At 43.8% G+C, this 20,432-nt stretch overlaps 1 protein-coding gene across 1 annotated transcript in view; it reads right to left on the bottom strand.

Moving 5' to 3' along the window:
* The window catches only part of LOC111235365 (disks large homolog 5-like), a 34,448-nt gene that overhangs the window by 5,970 nt on the left and 8,046 nt on the right, over window positions 1-20,432 (bottom strand). The window contains exons 2-24 of the mRNA XM_022763802.1: window positions 18,368-18,438; window positions 17,020-17,180; window positions 16,269-16,412; window positions 15,062-15,245; window positions 13,911-14,170; window positions 13,393-13,705; window positions 11,676-11,906; window positions 11,127-11,311; window positions 10,848-10,973; window positions 9,907-10,039; window positions 9,621-9,748; window positions 9,356-9,531; window positions 9,099-9,202; window positions 7,756-7,848; window positions 6,705-7,526; window positions 6,474-6,662; window positions 5,808-5,928; window positions 5,570-5,714; window positions 5,101-5,234; window positions 4,871-4,960; window positions 3,901-4,069; window positions 1,996-2,158; window positions 834-967 (exon numbers count right to left, since the gene is read on the bottom strand). Of these exons, the coding sequence (XP_022619523.1) occupies window positions 834-967; window positions 1,996-2,158; window positions 3,901-4,069; window positions 4,871-4,960; window positions 5,101-5,234; window positions 5,570-5,714; window positions 5,808-5,928; window positions 6,474-6,662; window positions 6,705-7,526; window positions 7,756-7,848; window positions 9,099-9,202; window positions 9,356-9,531; window positions 9,621-9,748; window positions 9,907-10,039; window positions 10,848-10,973; window positions 11,127-11,311; window positions 11,676-11,906; window positions 13,393-13,705; window positions 13,911-14,170; window positions 15,062-15,245; window positions 16,269-16,412; window positions 17,020-17,180; window positions 18,368-18,438 (4,276 nt within the window). The remainder of the gene's footprint in view (window positions 1-833; window positions 968-1,995; window positions 2,159-3,900; window positions 4,070-4,870; window positions 4,961-5,100; window positions 5,235-5,569; window positions 5,715-5,807; window positions 5,929-6,473; window positions 6,663-6,704; window positions 7,527-7,755; window positions 7,849-9,098; window positions 9,203-9,355; window positions 9,532-9,620; window positions 9,749-9,906; window positions 10,040-10,847; window positions 10,974-11,126; window positions 11,312-11,675; window positions 11,907-13,392; window positions 13,706-13,910; window positions 14,171-15,061; window positions 15,246-16,268; window positions 16,413-17,019; window positions 17,181-18,367; window positions 18,439-20,432) is intronic.

Raw genomic sequence — 20,432 nt, 5'->3', positions numbered from 1 at the left:
TTAAATAACAGTCAAACTTGAAAGTAATGCAAGAAGCAGCCTGTAATAGAGAAGGATTTGATAAGAAACCGAAAGTCTGTGCATGATATAGGAGCTGCTGTTGCACACTCCAACCCTTCTAAGTATTAATCTAACAGCTAAAAGTCTACGCTTTCATAGTTGAGCTATGGACTACGTCAGTCTTGCAGTGGTTCAAATTCATTCTCTAACCAAGCACCAAAAAAATTTTAAAATCTAGAATCTAGAGCAACTTTTATCGAGCATAGTGTTGGCTGTTGGTGGCCAATTAGTCAATCAAAATCAAAATTTTGAATTTTGATCAACTTGCATTTAAGCTCACTCGGAAATTGGTGTCCAATAGGTAACAAAAAATTGTAGTACAGAAAACCATGTTTAAAAAAATGCACAGTAAGATGCAGCAGTATATGTTTTGGTCACAATGCCTACATATAATCCAATATCTAAATTTTAGGGATTCTTATCAAGCGGTCAGACTCTCCCATGCACGTAGAGAATATACAACGCTAGACAGTTAATTGATTGTTTACACTTTACCCTGAATGAACAACTGCTGTTTCAGAGCTTCCCCCAAGTTCAATCAGCTGGAAAAGTGTAAAGGCAATGAAAATGTATCATCTGGTCTTACTGCTCAAAAAAAAAAAGAGAAAAGAAAAAAAAACCCTCTCTGTCAAAACATCTATGTCATTCTTAAACTGGAACATTTACTGGAACCGATTCAGGAATCAGCCAAGCAGCCCGACTGGGACACAGAATCAAACCTAAACCCCCACACTGAACATCTACAAACAATTCTTCAAGAAACATCCTGTTACCTGGAGCGAGAGTGGTTGCCCAGCTGGTACATGTGTGGGTTGTACTGGGCCATAATGGTGATGGTGTCACACTGCTGGCCGATGATGAGACGAGCCTGCTGCTCCGTAGCGTTCCGCAAGTTGATGCCGTTATACTGATAAAGGAAGAAAAGTGTGATTAGGGAGAATTTCAGGAGAGATGGGGGTTATTAAAAGAACAGAGAGATATGAACACATTATGTGCCCAGTCTATTAAGAGTTTTAAGTCATTAGTAGTGCTTGGTGGAGACGATACTCATGAGAGTTGACAGAGGATTAACTTTACACCTGTTTTCCTAGCCTTGGAAAAAAAAAAAAAAAAAAAAATAGTGCATACTCTATTCTCTGTGAAGAGACCAGACAGCCATTGTTTGCCTTGAAACATCTGTAGCTCTATTTGCAATTCAGAGGTGCAGAAGCAACGCATGCTTTGTTGTGATTATGTAAAGTCGCTAATGCATATTTATGATTTCTTTTTGGTTTTTTTATGCACGCACCTCCGTCGTTCACAACACATCATAACTATATTGAACAGAATTACAGATCAGGGGGATGTCATCTTGCCACCACTGAGGTGAACATCTGCCTTCAGTCTTAATGAGATCTCCATTAAAGTCTTACTTTATAACAGATACGTTTAGAAATGGATTTGGAAGGGATTTACACTGCTTTATGTTCTCGAATCCCTGCAAACATGTGAAAAGTGCACAGTGTTTTTAGATCATGGCTTGGTTATGTAAGGGGGAGTGACAGGCATTAGCACTGCCAGTGGGTCTGCTACCTTATGTGATAGCAAAGAAAGAAAGAAAAGTTCTGGTATGATAACTTCACTTACTTTAAAAACATTCCTCCTCCTCAAGTCTTTTTCTTTTAACTACTCACACTGTTTACCATTCACAAGTAGAGTATACGCCCACTTGATGTGACATTGCAATAGAAGATCAGCTTAAGCAGCCAGTTTATATGCAGCAAAAACACCATTTCAATTCATGCATTTCAGCAAGTATTACAATCCTGGGAACTGTGACAGCGCTAATGAATATGCTTTTCCAGGAGGCGAGGCCATATAGAAATAAAGGCATCTGACGGTACATTCTTATCTATGCTACTTTAGTAGCTGTAACAGACAGTAGGTTCTTCATACCTCCAGTAGTTGGTCTCCATACTCCAATCCTGCCTGGTGGGCGATGCTGCCTCCAGTAACTTTAGAGACAAAGATTCCTCCGTTCTCCCCACCGACGATGGAGATGCCGAGAGGCTCTGCACCTTTGTGCACGATGACATTGCGGGGCTCCTCCAAGTATGGCCTGGTGGGAAAGAGGGATATGAATGAGTGAACAGCATCACAGAAAAGCAGTTACAGGACACCACACAGGAGGAAGTCGAGAAGGTGAACAGAGAGGTAAGATTTTCACAGCTGGGCTGACCGATTGATTTACAGCTCTGGAGAGTTAATTGCTACCCAGGTTCGTGCTCTATTTATACAAAATAATATCTCATCCAAATATTAAAATGCACAACAGAGAGTTGTGTTTGAGGAACGTTTGAACCCCGAGTTTAAATTTACCTCCAGGCCTGTAAACTGATCATCTCTCCAGAGCGCCACTTTATGCCTGGCTTACAGGAGAAACCGGACAGGACAGGCTTAGAGTACAGAGACACTGTGTACAACATCATGAAAGCACAGGCAAGTGAAATCCCTTCACATGAAGGAGATTTGCATGAACTTTGTGTGTCTTCATAACAAGTTGGCTTTGGACATGGCATACAATTCCATGAAGGATAAGAGGAATGGATTAGCAGCCAGAGACAGGGGTAAACAGAGTGGTGGTGTACAAACAAGACCATGACCCAGAAGCTCGAGGCTAAATAATAATACCGTTGCATAACATACATACTGCAGACTAAAGGGTGACTTGGCTTAAGGCCAAAATATACACATGCATATTGACCATGTCGTCATCATGGGGCATGGAGACTGCATGCAATATCTGAGATTCAAGTGGGTTTTCCGACATGGAGGGAGACAAGTGCAGACATATAAACACAACACTGAACCTTTGAAGTTCACTAAGTGGAACTAATCTGGGCTTTTTTTTTTGTTTCCGGAGGCACATATCATATACTGCAGCATGCAAAGAACTAGCAATCTGAAAATGAAACCACGCTCTTGTGGTGGGTGAAAAACATCAAAAAAAAAAATTTTTTTGCATTCCATATAGTGCATGGAAGCTGCACAAGACTATCCTGCTCCTCCATATTATCTACCCAACTGCACTGAAGCATGTGAACAACGTGACTTTGAGGGGAAGGGTGGGTGGGGGCATTCCCTTGTTTGTAGCACTGTGAGGGAGAACGAACCTGAGGCTCCTGAGAGAGGAGAACCTCGGCCTTGCAGCCAGAGGAATCCTTAGAAAAGATCGGTTACGGTAAAGAGATCTGGAAGCGGAAGGTTACAGAGAGGCGGGAGGAAGATAAAAGAGGAGAGTGGAGGACAGATATCATACAGAGACAGTAATGGTGTAAAAAGACTGAGTGGTGCTGGTGATACAAAATGGGACAGAAATGTTGGAGGAAAATTCCAACACACTGGCAGATCACTGCTTCTATTTTGGAAACAGGAAGAAACTTCCATAAAATTAATAAACAAGTTTTAATAGGATTTCAATCTGAATTTCAATGAGGGATTGCAGAGCTCTGACCAGGATAGACCTGTTGCCAGGCAACGCCTGTTGAAATAACCTGGGAGGATCCCTAAGAGCAGACGCAGGCCATATCTTACCCACTTCTGAAGTGAGCCTTATAATCATACTCTCCATCAATCACCCAACATCTACACCATCTGTAGAGCCATTTTCTCTGTATCCTGTAACAAGGGCCACACTGATCAACTAGACACTAGTACCAGCCATCTGGTTCATGACCTTACCAGATAACCCACGATCAACAAGCTAATTTGCAGACATGTCATTCAGTTGGTCATTCACAATTCATTTCTGGTGTATTGCTCTTTAAAATCTTTATCCATGCACACTTGTCTCCGTCATACCTGTCTTTCCTGCGCTCCCCTATTGGCACAGGGCTGACTGAGATCCGAGGTAAGGTGGAAATGGAACCTTGTGATTGGCTGCTGGCAAACGAGGAAGTCTCTAGATTGAGTGGCGAATGTGGAGGTGTGATGAGACTGGGACTGCTACACTCAGAGTGCGAGAGGGAGCCTGGGTGTAGGGGAAGAGGAGCAGAGAGGGACAGAGTAAGGGTCTGTGCAGTCTAAAATGACATTTACATCTCACATGAAATACACTTCTGGAATATGCATTGAAATGTGATTACAATTACAGCGTCACACCATTTTGTGATATATAGAGCAACAGTTAACTCCTCAGCTGACTTGTCCCACATCCCCAAATATCCTGGCACTTCATTTTTGAAAAGGATATTGCTACTTGAGCTGCTTGTCAACAGTTTGTTGTATTTGGTTTCTATATGTGCAAATGGAAGCTTACATTGTTTTAAAAATGTGTTTCTAATCACCTGATGAGGTGGTTTGGATGATCAGATATTGAACAGCCTAGAGATGGTTTACATCTGAACACATTATTTTTCCGTCTGCACACAATCTGACCACTGATGATGGACATTATTACCTCGCACAGAGGAGATACAAGTGTATTTTGGTGGTAATCAAAAGCTAAAAAGACTGGAAGGTACAAACATGTTGACAAACTGCTTATAAAACAGGATAATTCAAGTGTTTAAAGGAGACTTCCACATCTGGGGATGAAATTTATTTTGGCTCCTGTTTTCATTCTGCCAAGGCTGTTAAACCTCAAACAAGACATTGATCTTACAATTCAGCGAAACTGACAAAGTTAAACCAGGCCCGAGGGTTGTGAAACAGAGTTAAAAAGAAAAAAAAAAAATGCTTAGACCTATAGCTGCCTGATCCAAGGTGCTTTTATGGGTTTTAATACTCGTGCGGCAAGTGTGAAGTGTGTTTTTACTAGTGAGAGCAGTACCTCTGTCTGACCCCAGCATGGAGCGGGGGTAGCGGGGAGTGGAAGGGATTTTGATCCTCTCTGTTCGGTACTGGACATTATTGGAAGAACCTGGCAGCGGGATGAAATGATACAGAAATTAACATAATATCCGATTAAAAAAAGAAAGGGACAATGAGTTGTGACCTTTATGTGTGTGTGTGTGTGTGAGTGAGTGTGTGAGTGAGTGCGTGCGTGAGTGTCAGACTGACCGAGCCGTGCACTGGAGGGCAGTGAGTTTGTACCGTGTGAAGCTCTGCTGCTGCGCGACGACGAGGATTCAGAGTAGTCACTTGTGCGCTTCTGCTGGCTTAGGTCCAGGCTCAGACGACCCTGGTGTTGGGGGCTGTGCGGATTTTTAAAAGATAAAAATAAAAATAAAAATAAAAGGAAACACTCATAATTATTCATACTTACACAATTATCTAAACACGCAAGATATTTCTTAGTTGAGAGATAATTAAATTGATGGGCTGAGTTAAATCATAACTGCACAATATCAGGGCAAACCAACGGTACTAAATTATTTTCCACTCAAACCAAAATTTAATTATGTGATTTTTGCCTTTAGGAAACAGGCTAATTTAAATATATTACTCATCATAACAGCCAGAAACACTGAACTGACAATCTGTTTTAGAGCGGCGGTGAAAGAAACGGTGAGTGTGAAAAGGAGGTAACCTGGTGTGGGTGTGCTGGTGACATATCTGGGAGGCGACAGATGGACAGTTGCTGGTATGAACGCGGTGGCTGCGCACGGTGTACACCGGATTCCTCATCACGGCAGTCACAGCGGGGCAAGGAGCCAGCCCCCGGTGGGCTGAATCTGACAAAGCACAGGCACACCACCATGTTAGGGGGGGGGGGATCTAAGATTAAGGTGAGAGCATGTGTTTATGTAAGCATCTGGAAAACTCACTAGGAGGTAGGGTGCCATTGTAGACCGTGGGGACGAATCCGACACTGTGCCTATGGGATCGGCTGGGGGAGGAACGCAGCATGTCCCTGGGCTCTGGTGAATGCTCGTCGTTAGAGTAGCTCTGTGATGAATGACAGAAACAAACGGTTACCATTTTCCCTGCAGGGTCACAACAATGCTATTATGTCTTGGGAGAAATCCTCTGCCCTTTGCTGGAGACAAGCATCATATGAGAAAAATGACAGCAGGAACATCCCAAAACAGTAAAATGAACATTTATCCCCACCCCCAGCCCCCCACCCTCCCACCCTCATCTCCTATGTGCTTCAGGGCCTGAAGAGGTAGCCAGGCATAGTCGTCTGAGCCCCAGGCACTGACTCAGCTCTTGGGTTGGGTGGCTGTACCAGTGCAGAAGCATCAATCACTCAGACACGCTGCCAAAGAGGCAAGTCCCAGAGGTATAACTCTGACGGGGCTGTAAATTCTATTACAAAATGGATGCTTTGGCCCAGTGGGATGATTTGAAATGTTGGTGCCATTTTAGATTTTTTTAAATTCTCAAATGCATCACGTTTGCCATCTTTTTATTAGAGAGCCTTCTTAAAGGAGAACATTACAGAAGCAAATGCGCAACGTTAAGACTTGTAAGGCCTTGAATTGACTCACTTGGAAGGTGGGAAGAGTGATGGTCTGGGGGGTCATCCTACGTCGGAGGGCAGGGGCAGATTTAGGGCGTGGTCTCTTCACCTCTGGCTCCTCCCCTCTGGTTCGGCCGATGTCCTCGTCACAAGACTTCCTCGAGGTCAGGACCTTGCCGTCCAGGAAATAGTGGTTTCCATTCCTGTCTCTTTCTCGCTCGCTCCTCTCTCTGCTCTCTCCTGCTGCCATGGAGATGACAGCCTCTCCCTTGCCGTCTGAGGTGATCGTGCAGTCAGAGGCAGAGCTGCTTTGATGTTTGTGTTTGAACTTAAAGGAGTCACTGCGAGTGGGTGGGGTAGGAGGGGTTGGGGTAGGGGTGGATGAGGAGGAGAGGGACTCTGTCTTCGAAGGCTGAGGGGAATGGGAAGCTGCAGCAGCGGCAGCTACTGCTGCAATCTGATTGGCTGCCATGTACTCCATCTTAGAGGAAGGTGTTTCAGGGCGTTTGAAAGTGTCTGGGTCGAAGATGGACTTCCTCTGCTTGGGCGATTTGTAGATGGAGAGCTGGGCTGCAGCTGTGACTGGACTGGAGTTATCTGGTGCAACAGACATACCTCCAACCATCATCTTGGGCCACGTACCCCCACTGTGCTTCTTCTCCAGGGTTGTCTCCATTGTGATGCAGTCTGAGGGCGAGACAGGGTCAAAGGGCAAGGAGGAAGGCCCCTTTGGGTAGGGACAGCACTCTTGGAAAGCACTGGGCCCGTAGCGTCCAGTGCCCAAGTCAGAGGCCGGCCGAAGGCTGGTGGCGTGGAGGGAACCTGTGGAGAATGGCTTGCTGATGTCGCTGTATACCTCCTCAGATTCACCTCTGACCTTCCTCCTCTCCCCAGAGATGCTACTTGTGCTAGTGCTCCCAACATCGGGGCAGAAGATGTCAGTCTGTGTCGAGCTGTTGTGTTTGAGGTTGCGGCTGTTCCGGGAGTGAATCTCTGACAGGTGAATGCGCCCGTTGGACTTTTCTGACGACTCACGCAGACTTTCAAAGATGTTCTGACCTGACGTGCTGTGAGGGAAGAACTGTGGGGTGGGGACAGATAACAGTATAAGCCACACCAAATGATAAACCTTTAAATGATACCCTGGTTAGTTAAATAGTAATGCATCAGATAATTCAGTTGTCACAAACTACACAGTTAAAGTTGTAAAACTAAGTAGGGCATGCAAAAAGTAGAAAGAAAGCTCTTGAAGATTTTCGGCATAGGTGAAGTAGAAAAGGAGATCAGAAAGTGAAATGAATGTGGCCCACCTTCATGAGAGAGAGGCTAAGAGAGTCCCTGCAGCTCCTCAACAGAGCCTCACACTCTGTCACAGATTTGTTATCCAGAGCAATGCCATTTATCTGGGGAGTAGAGAGAGAAACTGGTAATAAGGACAAGTCCTTCAGCACTAAAGCAACGCACAGTAGTCTTTTTGATATTCCTCTAAGGTGCATTTGTTATGTCCTGTGTGGCAGTATTATCAAAATAGATACACGTCTATAAACACATACAGGTGACATATCTCCTGAACATGAGAGCGGCTGGGACCTGGGATGTGTCTCATTCTGCTGCGGTGGGGAAACCACGAGAAATTTGGGCCAGCACATTTCAGTCACAAGAATCCTCACACTGATATCTGCACATTTCCATCACAATGGGCTCGACTTGAGAGGGAACGGTCAGAGATACTAAAGTGGGTAATATATTACAGCTGAGATTTATCATAAAGTAAGTTCAGGAGAGAACTTTCTGCTTTAACCTAGAACAAGTCTGAGACGTTTCATCGAGCGGGGAGAAGAAACAGTCACCTCTGAGCCGTGGAGTTTAGCTACTGACATTCAGTTGCATCCCATGCATATTTCATTGCAGATTCAGCACTCTGGACTCTTTTTTTTTTTTTTTGCAAACGCAATTAAGCATTTAATAAGTTATATATAACCTGATACACTGCTGTGGGTAACATCTACAAGGGCATGTTAAAATACGATACTCTTCCATGATTAAGATCTCTTAACGCGTCGTCTGTACTTACCATTGCTAATTGTGGCTGTGCTGAGCTATCATCTGGCATATCGGCTCCCTGGCTACATGGAGGACACTGCTGTGGTGCTAACTGGTGAGCAGAGCTATCCAAGTGCTCTGGGATTTAAAAGGTAATGCACGAGTTTCATGCTTAAGGTTAAACTAACAGGGGAGTTGAGATTTCTGCTGCTACTGACAGATTACCATAAGAGACAAGGTCACTTTTCGAAGACAGAGATGGGTGTGCATAGTTCCATTTCTGACACTCGTCTTCTCTCTCCCACTCCCTTAAGTGTGAGTATATTGCAGCCGTGTGTGTGTGTGCGCGAGGACAGCTCCACCTAGCCCTGTAGAGCTGCAAGTTTTTTTTAAGGGGTTTAATCTAAAGGAGGAGCCTTTTCTCCTACTTCACATGCTCAGCCAAATCCCACCTTATCTGGGTTTGGAGTGTGGATACTGGAATGGATCAAGGCCTGGATTAGGAACGGGTGTGAGCTGTAGTGTGGTAGATGTGGATGAAGGGTGTATTTAAAAAAAAAAAAAAGAAAAAAAAAAAAGAAGGATTTCATTAAGGCTGACAGTGACTCACAGCGATCAGTCTGTCTCCAACTGTGAGAGAACCTTCCCTGGCGGCGGGACTGCCCTGGACGATAGCGGTGACAAACACCCCGCTCTCCAGACCAATACCACTGTCTGAGATACAGAGGAGAAAAAAATGTGGTGATAAATAAGAAAACACAAAGCAACAATGGAGCATAAACGGTCGCAAGGCACGGGAACGAGACAAGGGCTAAACATGTAAATCTGTTTATAAGCGATAAGCCGAGTATTCCAGCACCAACATACCTTTGTGTCCCACCAGATTGATGTGAACAGGAGTGACCAGCCTTCCTCCCAGAGACTTCCTTCTTCGTACCACCATGTTGATCAATCCTCCACCATTAAGGACAGCCTTCACCACCTGCTTCCTGTCCTTATTGGTCAGGTCAATGTCATTAATCTTCAACAACCAATCGTTCACTCTGGAAACACAAGAGGACGGACGATGAGGTGTTTAATAAACTGTTAGTCCAGAAAAGGACGCGGGTTAGCTTCGTGAGGCAGCTCATACCTTAACCTTCCATCTGCGATACTTCCTTTGTCCACCCTCGTAACAAATATTCCACAATCTCCTGGTAAATACGGATCATTTACCCCCTCAGCAATATCAAACCCAAGTGCCTTCAAATCCATGTCATCCTGTAAGCAATAATAGAAATGACGGTAGATTCATTAATTTTGACAAATCTATTTTAATATCATCAAGTTTTGGCAAGTCTTTAGAGCTCTGCTGGCTCTCAGGAGAGTGGCATGTCATCAAATCACTCTCAGTAATAAGTTGTGAGCGCTGCTCTTACCCTGTCTTTCTCAAACTCCACCACCTCTGTCTCCCACTCCAGGGAGTCTGTGTCGATGGCCGAGTCGTGAGAGCTGTGGGCCATTAGCTGACAGAAGCGGGCCTCCTTCTCCAGCTGGCTCTCCATCTTCTCCCTTAACAAAGGAAGACATCGCACACGGAGTCGAAGGTCAGTCACTTGAGGACGGATTGGCACAGGCAACAGAAAGAATCGCACACGACCAGCCTGTAGACTTAAAAACTTAAACAAACAAAACTTAAAAGCACACTTTTTTCCCCCCCTTACGTTCCTACTCACCCCTTCTGTTATGCTTATGTTTAGGGAATCAAATTTATATATACTCATAAGAAACCTAAAAGTAGAATGCACACAATGCCCCTCTGTCAGCAAGATATATGGTGTCCCACTGAGGCATGCCTTGAGGGTAGCTGTGACATTAAAACCCCAATTTTGCATTGTTCTTTACAAAGGATAGAGGAGGAAACTCTCAAAGTCACAGCACACTGCACAGTCCATACAATGCTTTGACTCAAAAAATGCTCGTCATATACACTTCAGCCAGCAGAGGGAGCTTTTACATGCCATATAAACATGATCATAGGCAGCGAGGCAGTGACAGTGAGAGACTAAATATTTATGCGTGTCCAAAACACTGACGCTTTCCGGGATTACACTTTTAATCTGGGCATGTGGAAATGGCGCCAGACAAACAACTGAGCTCCATGATGTCTCCAAAGGCAGAATAGCACAGCTTACGCCTCGCCACACACTGAGGACAACAGCTTATAGAGACAAAGACAGTGCGGCACATGGAGCTGGCTCAGTAGAGGCAATGTTGTTCTGTGCTGGCTCAATGATTTTCTTTGGATTGCAGACACGAGTCTCCCAAAAAAAAAAAAAAAAAAAATTCCCATCATAACTGAGGCACAGCGACGACTCACTTAAGTTCTTTGAGCTCTCGCAACGCGTCGTTCTTCTGTTTCCTCATATCGTCCAGATTTCGCAGGGCGTCGGCCAGATCGCTGACTGCCCGGTCCCTTTCCCGCCGTAGATTATCACACAGAGTCCTGGGGAAGGAGAGAACAGAGGTGGCGGGATGATGTGAGAATTATGGGTGGAGTGTATTGGGAGGAGCAGATTTTTAGCCTGTGACAAAGATGACATTGTATGTGTCCTCCAACTCTATCAGGAGTCTGTAACAAACCAATACACAGACTGACCTTATGCTCTCCCTCTCCGCCACTATTTTGTCCCTCTCTTGGAAGGCCCAGTCCCGGCGACATTTGGCCACCTCAGCCTCCTGTGAGGCCTCCTTCAGTTCTTGAGACATGGCCTCGTACTGTTTCCTCAGCATCTCAATCTCCTTATTGGCTCGTTCCATGTCCAGGGTGGCCGAATCTTGTTTCTGTGAACATTGAGTACACGTGAATAAGGTTACTCTCTAAGTAAGAGTGCTGTTACAACATGCAAATGATACTGCCTGATGTGAGAGAATGACAGAAATATTAAAAGCAGCAAATGTAGAAACTGACCAGATGTGTGACTTTTAAACAAACCAAAGCTTTCTGGTGTTTAAGGTTCGGGGGACATGTGACCTGCAGGACCATCTAGTGATCAGACAGAGGTGTGACCTAAATCCACTTACGGGTCAGTCCACTGACATGATGTAATCCACCAACTGACAGCTCCCCGGCTGCACTAAGCTCTTTATCATGTGTCTAACCTTTGACTTCATACTGTCCAATCTAAAGTGCGGTGTTGTTTGTTACCTGTCTGGCCTGGTAGTACTCTCGGAGTAACTGATCCCTTTGAATGATGGCCTCCGTTCTCTCCTTGCGGGCCACGTCCCTCTCCTCCCGGACCGTCTCGATGTCCTTGCAGGCCTGGCTCAGCTCCTTCTGGGCCTCGGCCTTGTCCTTCACCTCGTGGCAGTACTTCTCCAGCAGCTCGTTCCTCTCGCAGATGGCCCTGTCGCGGTCCACCAGTGATGAGTTCAACTCCTGTCACAGAACAAAGGGGGCAAAATGGAATGAGGGCATCTCAAACACTGTGAGTCATTAATGTGATGTGAAAAAAATATTTGCGGGCCAATGCCGAGTGATCCAACACATAGTTATGAATCTCTTTTGTCTGTCAACCAGTGTTCAGAAATCTTCTTCAAAAAGGAGGCGGTGGAGCAGAGCTATTTTTGTAAAGTATTCTGGGTGAAAATAGCCTTTGATCCACTGGCTGAAAAGTGGATGCCTGGCCTAAGTCATGCACACACTCACGAAAAACCTGATTTATTAGGTTGATATTAATTTCTCACAGAGGAAATAGTTTAAACTGACATTTACAGCTCCTGGGGGACGCGGTGGGCATACGAGTGGATCAGCTCTCTTCTCAGTACCCGTCATTAAGACAGTGACTGATGAGTCATGGCAAGTTTTATTCCAAACACACTGTCCCACACTTGGGATGCTTTGGCTTTGGTAAAACTTCTCTAGGTGTGTTTTGTCCTGTACCGGACTCAGTCTTCACACAACCTTGACAAAATATACCTTGCTTGAAAGCACCAAGTCTCCTGATTCTATCTGTGCAAAGCATTTTAGGATTTACATATCACTGCAACAGCTGTAGCTTTGCTTCAGTATCTCTTACACTCACTCTGACTTTTTGGTTGTAACATTTAAAGACTTAGCTTTCATATTACACCAGGGTTATGACTGCAATCAAAAGAGCTGTATAACAGTGACTTTTTTATTTTGGTTACATTGTGTTCAGGCTTCTGTACAAAACGGGGCTGTCTGGTAATAGGTTAAAGGAATAGTTCAATATTTTGGGAAAAATACGTTTATTTACTTTCTTGCTGAAAGTAAGACGAGATGGTAAATATGTAGCTGGATATGTAGAAACAATAACTCGCCATTTTATGGGGTTTTTATCTGCCATAACTGTTCTTGGCCACAACCAGTAACTGGCTAGAGTCTCCACTGTTTGCCTAGCAACTGGGCCTGATCAGGAAATAGTCCAGCACATAATCATTTTGGATTAAACAAACAAGATATGATGATATGATTGTTTAGAGGTGCCAGTAGACAGATTTTGTTACCTTTGGACGGAGCTAGACTTGCTGTTTCCTTGTTTTTTACGCTAAGCTAAGGTAACTGAGACATGAGACATGTATCGATGTTCTCATCTAACCATCTGCAAGAGAGTGAATAATAAAAATAAAATAGTTTTCCAAATTTCAAACTATCCCTTATCTATAATATATCACATTTGGAGAGAAGAGGTGCTCATGTCATTCATTAATCTGTTTGATCTTGTCTGAAATATTTAATATTGTTTGCGTTTGTCACGATTTATAAGAACAGTTGTCATGATGTTTTTTGGAGCATCCATTCTTTTCTGGCCAATAACCTCTCTGCATATTAAGAGTGTATCGGCTGTGACTGATAAATGAACTACAATTGTGTACATGCGGCGCTTTCTTATGCCTGATACCTGTCTGAGCGCCTCCAACTCTTCACTGGCCACCACTCTCTCTGAGGAGGTGTTCTTCAGCCGGGCTTCGGCTGCCTCCAGTTCCGTCTGTAACTTGTCCAGCTCTTTGATCACCTGGTCCCTCTCACTCATGATGAGACGATACTCGTTGAACACAGAGTCCCTCTCCTCCTTGTACTTCTCGCAGTCCTTGGCTGCTTTCAGCTGCAGGTTCTTGTAGCGCGTCACCTCCGACTGCAGGCGCTCCATCTCTCTCTGCAGCTCCTTGTTCTGGGCCGAGGACTTGTTCAGCTCCAGCTGCACTGAATCAAACCTGGAGGAGCAGAGGAAGATGAAGAGGTCTACATGGTGCTACATTTTAAGATGCTGTTCATGTTCATAGCAGCAGTTGCTCTTATGCGTGTTTACACGTGTTACTGCACTGATTCAAGCATTAATATCTCAAACATTATATATATATATCTCATCTCACGTGTCTTGCTCTCTGTATGTGTGTGTACAGGTGATGATGCTTCTACCTTCTCATGGAGGTGGAGTACTGCTGCTGGTAGTGCACGGCTGAGTCGCGCTGCTTGAGCAATGCATCCAGCTGCTTCTGCAGCCGCCGGTTCTCCTCTTCGGCCTGCTCCAGGCGGCTCAGGTCTGTGTTATGGTTCGCCACCTTCTCACTGTAGCGCTTGCTCAGGGCGTCGTACTCCTTCTTTACGCCCTCCAGCTTGTCCATGGCTGTGTCATACAGTTTGTTCAACACCTCTGATGAGCCTTTCTCTCTCATTACCTGGTGAGGACAACAAGAGGTCATATGACCTGTCATTACACATGCACTGGTAGTGTTCAAAATGTTGTTGTCACATGAAACTGAACTAAGCCTGTATTTGCTGTGCCCCACCTTAGCAGCAGATGGCATCAATGTGTAGGCAGGATTTTTACAGCGCAAGCAAAAACCAGTGCCAGCTTGAACAATGGCTTTTGTAAGTGTAAGTGCATTTCTAGAACTGCACGCAAGTAAAAACCAAATGGCTGGCCTGCAAAATTAACTGTTTTATATGTAGAGTGTGTCCTTCAGCTGGCATTACTCATTCTCTGAATGTCTCATTACTGTAGGTCTTGCTGATATAGTCCTCATGATTCCTGGGAGAGCTGCCGTGACCCGAGGGCTGTATTGACCTCATCGACACAGCACAACACTGCGTATACACTGATCTTGTAGCTACATGGTTTGGGTCGGTGTGCCCTTTGCCCAAGCCACAGCCCTTTTCTTCTGCATTTGCCCTTTTCAGAAATGCTCTGTATGCATTTCCATCTGCTTGGCTGCCCTGTGCTCTTAACCACTGCAGTGTTCCCATGGGTGCTGTGAGAGACAGTACTGCACAGTAGGCCAATACGTGCCCCAGCACCCTTGTGAACAAAGTCTTTAGTACAGAGAAGACAACATACAACATTATGTAATGTCACAAAATGTATGACTTCAAAATAATAAGAGGCGAAAATCCCTCTGGACCATTAAAAATGTGTAATTTTTGTAAATAATCGGTTTGATTTTGTATATTGGCTCTAACATCTGTGTCACATCAGTAAATCTGTGGTTTCTGTCCTTATAACATCTGGACAGCTACAGCAGAAACCGTGTGTGTGTGTGTGTGTGTGTGTGCGTGTGGGGGGACTGTACCTGCTGTTGCTGCTGCCGGAGGTCTGCCAATTCCTTCTGGTCTTGACTGTGCAGTCGTTGGAGCTCCTCGCAGTTCTGTTTAAGGTGGTTGTGCTCTCGGACAAGTTGGGCGTTGTCCCTCCTGAGTGTCTCCATCTCCTCCTTCAGCTGTGTTTGTTCGCCCAGGACGCGGCTGTGCAACATGCTGGAAAGAGGGAAAAAAACACAGACGCACAGGAGAAGTAAACACGTGTACACTTACAGGTAAATACACTGTACATGTGAATATACATAACAGAAAACAAGCTTTGGTTATATTATAAGTAAACAGTGGCGACAAAATGTACAAAATAAAGTAAGCTAATTTGATTTGTGGACAGTATGTAAGAGAGGCAGACTATCTAGAGGTTCATTCCTCCAGAAACTCCAAACCAAAGTGCAATCTCTTGCCTTTTGAAGGGAGTTAAAAATCCCCTTATTGTGATACTAAATGTTAGGCAGCACAGACTAACTTTACATGTCCATTTTTTAGCTTTATATGTGGAATATCTCAAGTTGATGTTCTTTTGTAACAGCGACTTCAGCCAAAACCGTACAAAGCATCCATGTTATTTATATACTGTGTAAAATGTCAGCCTGATTCGCTGTTAACTTAATTTGACTACTTATCTTTTGCTTCCATCATATTAGAAAATATTCCAACCAGCAAGGCTCTCTAACAGCTAATACACCATATGATCAGCCTCTGCGCTCCAGAAATTTTGCCTTGGCTTATGAGCTGTTAGGCTGAATAATTCAATCACATAAATGCCTCCATTTCCAAGCTTTTAAAACCATGCATGTTTTTTTTTTGTTTTTTTTTGTAGTGCCAATTCCCTTTCAAATGTGAAAGCCGACTGTAGCTCTTTCAATTAGGTTAATTGCAACACCATGCCAGTATTTGTTACCATTCCAGTAAAACAATGCAATAAAAATTAATTATTTCTATGCTGAAAAGCAGCAGGTGGCAACTGACAGAATGTTCATCCCACAACGTTTGGACATCAATAATGAGTCCTGACACACACTCACAACTTCTTTCCTATGGAAATCTAAGCCATTAGCTGCACTGCATTTAAACTACATAACACGGGTTAATATTTAAAAACTTAATGACTCTAATGAGTTCTTCATTAGCAACCAGAGAGGTAAAATAAGCACCATGACACTTTGCTGGAGAAATACTTACTGGTAGAAGTCAGCCTCTTTTACAGCCTCCTCACACCTTTTGAGTGTTTTGGTGTGCTGGTTCTGGAGAGACTGCAGATCCGCCATGGCCCTCATGCACTGGCTTTTCAGACGCTCATAATCATGACTGGCTTTGGAATTTGGCCTTAAGGAGAAAAAGCAAGAGCAAGGAGTCAACGCTTTATCCTGCAGCCTTGTACGATAATGTAGCCAAACTGCTCAGATAGGAGGCCGACCTTCCCCTCGTATGAGAATTCATAAGATAGGAATGAAATGTTTGATTAAATGTAAAAAAAAAAAAAAAAAAAAAAGTTTGCACTGATGTAAGCAAAGCAGCCCTTTCGTCTCATCTGCTGCACACGAAACATCTGGTAAGTAGAGCACATTAAACTTAATTAAGCAGCCAGTGTCAGTGCCCTCTCTCTGCAAGGTAGAGTCAACATTACTCCAGACAGCAGAGAATTCATAGATGAAAACATGGCAGCCAGAACTGAGGACACTGACATCACAGTGCCTTTAACAACCGAGAGAGAGTAAACATTACCAGTCATAAACTTTGCAGCTCTCTGCAATGAATCTCAGGTCTGAGTCAATAGTTGGATCTGATGTATTTCATTTAGGCAAAAAAGGCATCTATAATCACAGTAGACAGTTTCATAGACATCAGCCAAATAAAACTGTTACCACAAGGAATAAAAAAAAAAACAGCAACAACAACAACAACAACTTGGCAGGCAGGCCAGGATTTGCACCTGCAGTCATCGAAGGTGGTCCCGGGCGATGCCAACGCCAGACGCTTACGAAGCTCATCCCTCTCCCTGGTCACCTGGCGGAGCTGGAACAAGATGGTATCCAAGTTGTCACCGGATGGCCGGTTGTCATTGATGGCTGGGGGCGGGGAGGACGCTTCACCGTTAACAGGCGAACCTGCAACATTGAGTACATTACCGGAGGCTGGGACTATTGATCAACACACAATGGAAAAAAGTTTCCCATGCAATCCACATCATTCAGAAGCTGCATAACATACACCGGCCCAGGTGCTATCAAATTATTCTTCTTGACTTTACTGACATTAAAAAAAAAAAAAAAAAAAAAAATTATATCTGAACAATGTAACACACCCAAAGGGACACGGACTGTTTAATCTACTCAAGGGTTTTTCCGGGACAATTTGCTGCAGAGTTGCTGAAAATTACATTGGATTTACTAAACCACACATCTGTAATCTCTGCCATGAAAATGAAAGGCAGAAGGGGCAGATAGGATTGTGATGAGGTACTGTGTCTCTGGTACTTTCTCTGTGTTTTAAACCATGGTTTCCAGGTTTTTTTTTTGTTTGTTTCTTTTTTTTTATTTGATTTAAGCTCCTGTGTTTGGAATGCCAGGAAACCTGAAGTCTTTGCAAAGCATTTACAACTTCACCCTGAAATCCCTCATTTATAAAAGGTTGTTTCCTATATAGCTGCATTTTCTTTACCCTGGCTTTATGCAGCCATTATCAGATCTGACAGTTCAATTCTACCTGTCACGACTGAGATTAAAATTCACCAGATTGATTTTAACGGAGGAGGATTTGTCCTTAAAATAACAAGGTCACTCCCTTTTATTCTGTGTGCTTGACACTTTGCCAAATAGACAGATTCTGACAAAAAATTTTACACCATTAATGAGTCATTTTGAGGGTTGTTTTCCTCATAGAAAAGAACAGCCATGGCAGGAAACCTGGGGATTATGTTCATCTTTGGCTCAACATTTGGCCCTTTTGGAGGTTTATGTAACACAGCTGAGTCATTTGGACCTTTGTCAAAACTAGGAAAAAGACAAGCATGGCAAACTTCCTTAAGGGAAGAGGAAGACATTGGGAGAGTGTTATTGGCTCAATGTGGGGTTTAAAGCAAAGGAAATATAAAATACTGGCTTCTTGAACTTTGTAACCCAGCAGACAATCGGGAATTACGGTAATATCAGAAAACAGTAAACAGTCATAACAGAGCCATGCTGATTTTGCACTGTTATTGTGCATTTGTTGGCTGTATAGAACCAGTCTGACCTGGCATGACACACACAGCATAACAGGCATCTTGGGTCATTATACATACCAACACTACTGAGGGAGCTACTGCTTTCGGAGTCAGAGGGCATGGTGGACAGAACGCTGTATGTGGAACCTGCCAAGAGAGGAGATACATTCAGACACAGAGCACTGATAGATTGATTAACCAATTATACGCAAGCCTGAATTAATTGCCCATGCAATGAGGAAAGAAATAAATATTACACAGCATGCTTCATATTCCCTGCACAGTTGTATAATAAATTTGGTGCAAGGTTTATACATGGAATAATAACTTCAACACTCCTTCTTAGCGGCTCTATATTATCACTCCAGACCGCCATCGTCATTAAACCTCCTTTCCCTCACTGTGCACTCTGCCTTGCTTTGATGTATAGTCCCTGTATGTTTCTGCTACACAGGCAGAATGTCACGGCTGAAATGGGATTTTCTCTTTTTATGTCAAGCACATGGAGAGAAAGAGAGGGAGAGAGAGAGAATGAGAGAAAACGATTCCCTATCTGAATAGCTGTACACACCGTTAAGCTGGGGGATATTTCACACAGGCTACCACAATCCATAGGAGAGACTATGCAGATCCCCATTATACTGCAGAGTCCCTCATCCAAAGGACAACATAAATATGGCTGACAGCATGGACAGAATTTGTTTAAAAGACATCTTACATTTGTTTGTACTGCAGAATATATGCTACTGTAACACTAAAGGCTCAATTTTATATATAACTATACAATATATAGTGGATAAAGCCCTCTTGCAACCGGCACACTTTATAAAATGCTTCCAGTGATAAAAACCGACAAGAAAAATGGGGGAAAAAGTGAGAAAAGAGTCTATTTAAATAAGTACAAAAACTACTACATTCACTACTACATAGTACTAGTCAAACAAACAGTATTTTTAGATTGATTATTGTCATTATTGGTTTATCTATGGATAATTTGTTTAAATGTCTTGTTTTGTTCAGCCCAGAGTCCAAAACCCAAAGGTGTTTCATTTGTAAATGATAAAGACGGAGAAAAACAATAGACTGAGAAATAAAAATTGGACCTACATAAAACAGCACAGTGATGCGCAGATAATACTTGTCTAATGTGGTAAATGCTAACCGAACACGCAGGGTTTAAGAGAGCAGGGGAATGCTAGCTGGCTTTGTCAGCAGCAGGCAATAGATTGACGCCAACTGTTCTAGATCTCCATCTCTGTCCTTGCCTCCCCACTGGGTTTAGCTACAGCTCTGGCTCCAGCCCTCAATGTGTGACAAGGCCAAGCCTAATTAACTATGAGCTCTGTGCGACTGAGCCACTCCATCTTAGGCCCCGCAGACAGAGCAGAGGAGAGGAGATGAGAGGGGGGCGAGAGGGGAAACAAGAGGAAAGCAAGGAGCAGAGGAGGACAGATGAAAGGAGATAGCCTAACTAAGTCGCAAAAGAGATAAGGAGGGAGGGTGTTTGAGAGACAAAGAGGGAGAGAAGTAAGACGAGAGACTGTGGAAAAAAAAAAAGAGAGAGAGAGTAGCAGGGCGGAAAGGCTTTTAATCTGTTCTGACGTTCCCTGATGCTCAACACTTTTACTCTGCAAAGTGCTCCGAGCACACAGTTTTGATTTCATATTGTTCCATCAGACATGATGAGAACAGCTGCACAGCATTAGTTCTCTACAATCAACACAGCTATGCAAAAGGCTCCTGCTCGTTTCCTTGGCTTCACTGAAAAGCAACAACTGCCTTCTTGAAACCAGTATCTGACTGACAAAGTCTCATAGTAAAAGACGTGAACCTACTGAGCGGTCTTATGCCAGCTCAGCTGGAGGATAAATCTTTTTTTAAAATACCGTACAGTCAGTAAAGCTCTGTGCCAGAAAAAGTCTAAAAATGTACCTTCTTGAATGCTGTATTTTGTGATTTGGAAGCCAAAACACTCAGATAAATTAAAATCCTAGTAATCTGTACCACTGAGGACACTCGCCAATCACCAGAGAGCTATAACTCCCATGAACCAGGCAGTTCTGGGACAATCCTCAGTATCTCCCAATCTGATTTGGCTGCAAGGGCAAACATGTGCACCAGAATCCCCATATTTAGATCAG

This window comes from Seriola dumerili, unplaced genomic scaffold, assembly GCF_002260705.1.
Source record: "Seriola dumerili isolate Sdu_G_001 unplaced genomic scaffold, Sdu_1.0 BDQW01000478.1, whole genome shotgun sequence".
NCBI lineage: Eukaryota > Metazoa > Chordata > Actinopteri > Carangiformes > Carangidae > Seriola > Seriola dumerili.
The sequence above is the reverse complement of the archived record's forward strand: the minus strand, read 5'-3'. Positions and strand labels throughout refer to the sequence as shown.